General features: G+C 39.3%; 1 protein-coding gene across 1 annotated transcript in view; it reads right to left on the bottom strand.

The window, feature by feature from the left end:
* Window positions 1–1,177: 1,177 nt before the first annotated feature.
* The window catches only part of LYRM4 (LYR motif containing 4), a 122,609-nt gene continuing 117,786 nt past the window's right edge, over window positions 1,178–6,000 (bottom strand). The window contains exon 3 of the mRNA XM_063450535.1: window positions 1,178–1,450. Within this exon, the coding sequence (XP_063306605.1) occupies window positions 1,388–1,450 (63 nt within the window). The 3' untranslated portion in view covers window positions 1,178–1,387. The remainder of the gene's footprint in view (window positions 1,451–6,000) is intronic.

The following is a 6,000-nucleotide window of genomic DNA, read 5'->3' as shown; positions in this document are numbered from 1 at the left end:
TCCACAGGCTCTGTTTCAGTCTTTGTTTTTTCAAGAAACTACGCTCAAAATCCTCACGCTTTGCATGAGGATGTCCAGCGTTTGAAAAACACCATAGGAAAGCATTGATTCAATTAAAACTTTTCAAACTATAAATTATTGGGCTGCCTCACTTTCCTCATGTTATCCAATGTGACAAATTAGAGAATTTTGTTAACTCCCTGCCCTGACTCATTTACGAGTATCCTGACATGGTGTGGAGTTTTGTGATTGTTGCTTTTGCAGCGATCACAAGAGTGGTAATTAGCAGTCTAATTTAGGGATAGCATCAGGGTAAGGTTCATTCTGGGTTAGGGATAGTGTAAAGTTAAGGTTATGGTAAGGATAGGGAAGGTATAAGCATAGGAGTAAGGTTGGTATATGGTTAGGGGTCAGGATTGCCTTGACTACCAAGAATTCATTTAGATCTTATACATATGTACCCATAGACAATCAGGATTGGTGCATTCATCGATTTTGAGTTCTTTTTCTTTTGTTTCCCTTGATGTGTAAAAATTATTATAAGCAAAAGATTTCTTCCTACATTTTATTTATATTTAATATTGTGTTTGGGGTAGATATATTGAAAATATACAATATGTATGGGTGAACTTGAAAAATAACCTTTAAATTATGGTGGAACAAACAAATGCTAGAATTTGTGTGTTTGTTTTGTTTTTGTGTTCAGAAGTTGGACAATAGGGTTAAAATACACAAGATAGATAAATGTACTGACCTGCACGCACTAGCCTACTCATGTCTCTACCAATGTCATAGCGTGCTACCTTCATATATTTAACTACTCAGTGTCATACTACATGGCAAAGCTCCATCAGTCTTCACGCATTCATAGTCCCTGACGCATCTTGTTTCAACCTGTATGTTACTTTTCCTTTTTATAAAAACTGTGCACAGTATTTCTTATGCCATGTTACCAATTGTTAATGTATGGTCTCACATCGCTACTGTGGCGCAACAGACCTAACTGTTAATTCATGCACGAATAAAATAAAATAAAGAATGTCAAAAAAAATAATAATACACAAGATAGCACTAAAAGTTTTGCATGTGACAACCAATTTAAACACGTTCCACAACAAGGGTTATACAGTTTTTTGTGATCCCCAGTGATATCTTGTAATATATTAATGCAACAAACTAGTGTTTCCATGTAATTTATTTTGTCAAACTAGTTTAAGAACAAAATGTAAAGGCATAATGGTCCTCCTACTTGACACAGATTCTGAATATTCTAGCAGTGGCCTCTACTATAGCTGAATTCATAAGATAACATACAGCTGCGACAATGAATTTAACAGATATGGAAGAGTAATGCAGGTATCAGCAAATGTAGCAACTTCTACACCAGTCACTGTTTCCCAGAAGATTCAATAATCAATTTTTCAGTGGAGTACATCTGGCCAATGATGACCTAAAAAAAATGGGAAAACAGATATTGGTTAGAATATCAAAATATTTGCACGCAGTTACCCTGAAATTAATCAATTTAAAAAAGTTAAACCTTTGCAAATACCTGAATGTTTTGTGACTAAGGTACACAGACAATTCTGTTATTTTATTTAAAAAACAAAAAAAACACCTGTCTCATTAGGCATAAATGTTTACATTTCCAGACTCACTGTGACAGGTTATCATAACGATATATATATATATATATCGTTATGATAACCTGTCACAGTGAGCCTATGGCGTGCATGACGGTTATGTAGGTGTTTATCATAAGGAAATTATTCAAATTAGATTAAAACTAATTCAAGAGCAGAAAAAAACAAGAAATTAATTATTTTCCAGCAGACTAAACACACAGTGTACTTGCACTTATGTTTATAAATGGAGAAAGTCCTTGCATTTGGCATACTGCCACATATTAGGGGTCAGCGTTTCAATATTTTCAGGAGAGTTTACTTACCAAAACCAAATATACAGCACTGACTACTTCTATAGCAGTTACATAAAATTCAGAATAATTAATTTAACATGGCACTTTTGCTATCTGTTCCTTCCATCCGTAACTTAAATCTTTCGGCAGAATGTGCTGAATTACAGTTGAAGGAACATCCAAAAATAGTGTTTAATGTACAACATGTTTTGGTTGAAGTAACCTTGACTGGCTTGGCCCCTCTCCATATTAAATAGTTTTTTTTTGTTGTTGTTTTTTTTAAGTCCAAGTTCTTCCTGCAGCATGATTCCTTTATGATATCCATTTGTTGAGAGGGAGGACTATTTTATACACAGAATTAACATTTACAGACAATTGCCTATTTCAAATTTTCACTGGTTGACTTATTGGGACAAAATAACAGCTTTTCACTGCTATTCACCCTCATCATGGCAAACCATTTGCAAAAAAAGCAACATAGGCTAATTAATATGGAAATTTTATTTTTACTGCATGTATATTGAATTTTAATGGTAGACCTTGTGTGTTCTACAAAATCAAAGACCCTAGGTTTGTATTCTGATTTATCCAATCACAGCAATACCCAACGTGTATACCTTTGTAAGATTTTTGGGGAACTGATAGGTTCAAATCAGAGATAAGTCCTAATTTTGACATGCCTCGGTGTTTGCTTCCCAGAGACAGGATCTGTGTCACCATACTGACCGACGTTATACCTCAAAGCTATTTCTAACGCACCTTAATCATACCTTAATAAGAGATAGTTAAGCAAAAGCGAAAGTTCATTCCGACATGCATCAGCCGTCATGCACGCCATATAATCACTGTGATAGGCTATCATAACGGTTCCAGGCATTTACTGGACAGACTCGTGACTGCTTCCTAAAAGGGAAACTTCAGCTTGCTGAAGTGCTTCATCTGTGAAGAGTGTGTCTTTTTTTTTCATTTTAAAAAAAGTGCAGATTTACAATAGTTGGCACTTTGATAAATTAACCTGGTTACACCCATCTGGCTGTCAGACAGACAATATGTCCTGTTACTTCCTGGTTTGGTTAGCTTAGTGGAGCTAAACCCAAGACACAGTAATTGCCTAGAGAACCTGCCTTGAAAATACTTCTCATTGAGATGCATTGGGAAGTCTGTGATTGGACAGCCACAGAACGTGTGGGTTGGATTAGAACGGGGAAAGCTTGCAAAGAAAAAATGCAGCAATAAAATGCATACGTATTTTCTTTGGGGGGTATATCTACTAAATATTTCTTCATTTATTGAAGTAAAGTGATAAAGAGTGTTACTATGCCAAATTCAATCAAATCTAACCATTCACTTGAACTGTATGTGGCAAAAAAATAAAATTCGGCACAAGTGTGTGTGTGTGTGAATACATATATATATATATATATATAATATAATATATGTATTATACATAGAATAATCCTTCAAAATGGTTGTAACCGAGTGTCAACACTGATCAATCATTAACTGTTCTGCCTTTTAGAACACTTAAACGGTTCAGTAAACCATGTCTTTTTGAGGTTAAACTATATAAAAATCGGGTGCTACATCTCTCCTTATTGGCATGCAGAACAAGAGATTGCTTTTAGTGTGATTGATTACAATTTAAATATTTCTTCCACTTCTACTTTTTTATTCCACATGCTGAATAACAGTTACTTTCATCTCATCAACATTTCAAACAGCCTCCCTTGTATTTGATCTTGGAGTTTTCTACAAGCAGAGAGACTCAAGTAATAGTACTGCTAAGGGACACAATATGAAATTGATCTGACTTGTCAACGCACTATTTAGATAATATATCTGCCTGCAATATAAATAAATAAATGAAAAGTATTCAACTTGAAAGATCATAAAACTGCACGTCTGCAGTAGGCAGAACCCTCCCAGACCAGTAAGAAGTTTCACTTACCATATAATTGCTAACAGTTCTGGATTTGTCAGGACAGTCCTGCATATTGGGGTACTGTCGCAGCAAATACAGGTTCCCAGGACCTGCCCTGCATTTTGAAATCTGGCAGCAGATTTCAAAATGCAAGATGGTCTCCGCACTTAAAGGAAAACTCCAGTGCCAGGAAAACAATCCGTTTTCCTGGCACTGCAGGTTCCCTCTCCCTCTCACCCCCCAATCCCCAGTTGCTGAAGGGGTGAAAACCCCTTCAGTAACTTACCTGAGGCAGCGACGATGTCCCTCGTCGCAGCTTCCTCCTCCGCGCCGCTCCTCCTTCTGACTGCGTCGGCCGGTGGTCGAGACTGATCCCGCCCACCGGCCGAGGAGACCTAATGCGCATGCGCGGCAATGCCGCGCATGCACATTAGCGCTCCCCATAGAAAAGCATTGAAAAAGATTTTCAATGCTTTCCTATGGGGAATTGAGCGACGCTGGAGGTCCTCACACAGCGTGAGGACGTCCAGCGATGCTCTAGCAAAGAAAATATTTGCTGTGAGTCAGGAAGTCCCTCTAGTGGCTGTCTAGTAGACATCCACTAGAGGTGGAGTTAACCCTGCAAGGTAATTATTGCTGTTTATAAAAAACTGCAATAATTACACTTGCAGGGTTAAGAGTAGTGGGAGTTGGCACCCAGACCACGCCAATGGGCAGAAGTGGTCTGGGTACCTGGAGTGTCCCTTTAAATACAGTACACAGAGTGCTTCATCACTGCTCCTTGCATTGTGTACAAGAAGAGGCAGGCTATCAGTCAGCCAAACCAGCCTGTAAGGGCGGGCCTGCCCTTTAGCTGGTCGGACCCGCCCATTTGATGAGGGCACACCACTTTCACTTTTCACAACAACACACTCACCGTACTTGTGCTCTCTTTCCTACAGGGAAAGTTGGCTGACATGTAACCAGGATCTTTTCATTCTGGTCTATGGGCTTTTTCTTTCAAATAATTTACTAAGGATTTATGCACACCTCACAACATTAGCAGTCCCAGAGTCGGGAGAGGGTTAATGGGAGCAGGCTTGTGAGTGGGCCACGTCACTGACTCTTCTCAAAAGGAGGCAGACCTGCAGGACAAAAATGGCAGACACGCCTGGAAAGGGGGCGTGGACATTACTAGCAGGTCAGCCTGGTGTGACAGACCATTACACACTAGGCTGCCTGCCAATCATTTTAACTAACCCACTGACTGTTTCGACAAAATCATGACTATTGTGACATTAATTAGGGAAACAGTGATAAGAGAACTCTAAGCCACCACGACCTAGGGTCTGTGTATATATCATTATTGAGTGACACTTCACATTAGAGGTTTCTATTTGTGTTACCAATAAAGTGTTTAGTTCATTTTGCACTAGCACTATTTCATTTATCTCGCATGTTAAATTAGTGTAGGACCCACTGATATTGGAGTACTGTGAAGTTGAGACAGTTGTGTATGTGAGATTGACAGACTTTCTCGAATCCAACTCTCTGCTTGACCCACTGCAATCTGGATTCCGAGCTCGTCACTCTGTTGAAACAGCTGTGACCAAAGAATCCAATGATCTTATCACTGGTAAATCCCGTGGCCACTACTCTATCCTAATTCTCCTCGACCTTTCTGCTGCTTTTGACACTGTTGATCATCAATAGCTTCTTCTCATCCTCCGTAATCTTGGTCTTTGAGATACCGCTCTCTTCTGGTGGTCTTCCATCTCAAAAACATAGCTATCATCTGAACCTATTCAATGCCTGATGCAGCTATGGTGCTTGTCCATGCGAGTGTCTTCTCTCGCCATGACTATTGTAATCCGCTTCTCAGTGGTCTTACGTGTCCCCAACTTGCCCCGTTACAATCTATAATGAATTAGGCGGCAAGGCTCATCTTCCTGTTCGCCCGCAACTCCAACGCCTCCACGCCCATTTGTCATTCCCTACATTGGCTTCCCATAAGATATAGAACTCAATGTAAGATCCTGATATTAGGCTTACAAATCTCTACACAATGCTGCTCTGACCTACTTATCCTCCCTAATACACAAATATGTCCCGTCTAGACGGAGACCTCCATCTAAACTCTGTTTCTACTCCTACCTCTGATGCTTGCCTTAAATTCCAATGC

Source organism: Pelobates fuscus, chromosome 4 (assembly GCF_036172605.1).
Source record: "Pelobates fuscus isolate aPelFus1 chromosome 4, aPelFus1.pri, whole genome shotgun sequence".
In the NCBI taxonomy this organism is placed as follows: domain Eukaryota; kingdom Metazoa; phylum Chordata; class Amphibia; order Anura; family Pelobatidae; genus Pelobates; species Pelobates fuscus.
This window is presented reverse-complemented; position numbering and strand designations above follow the sequence as displayed.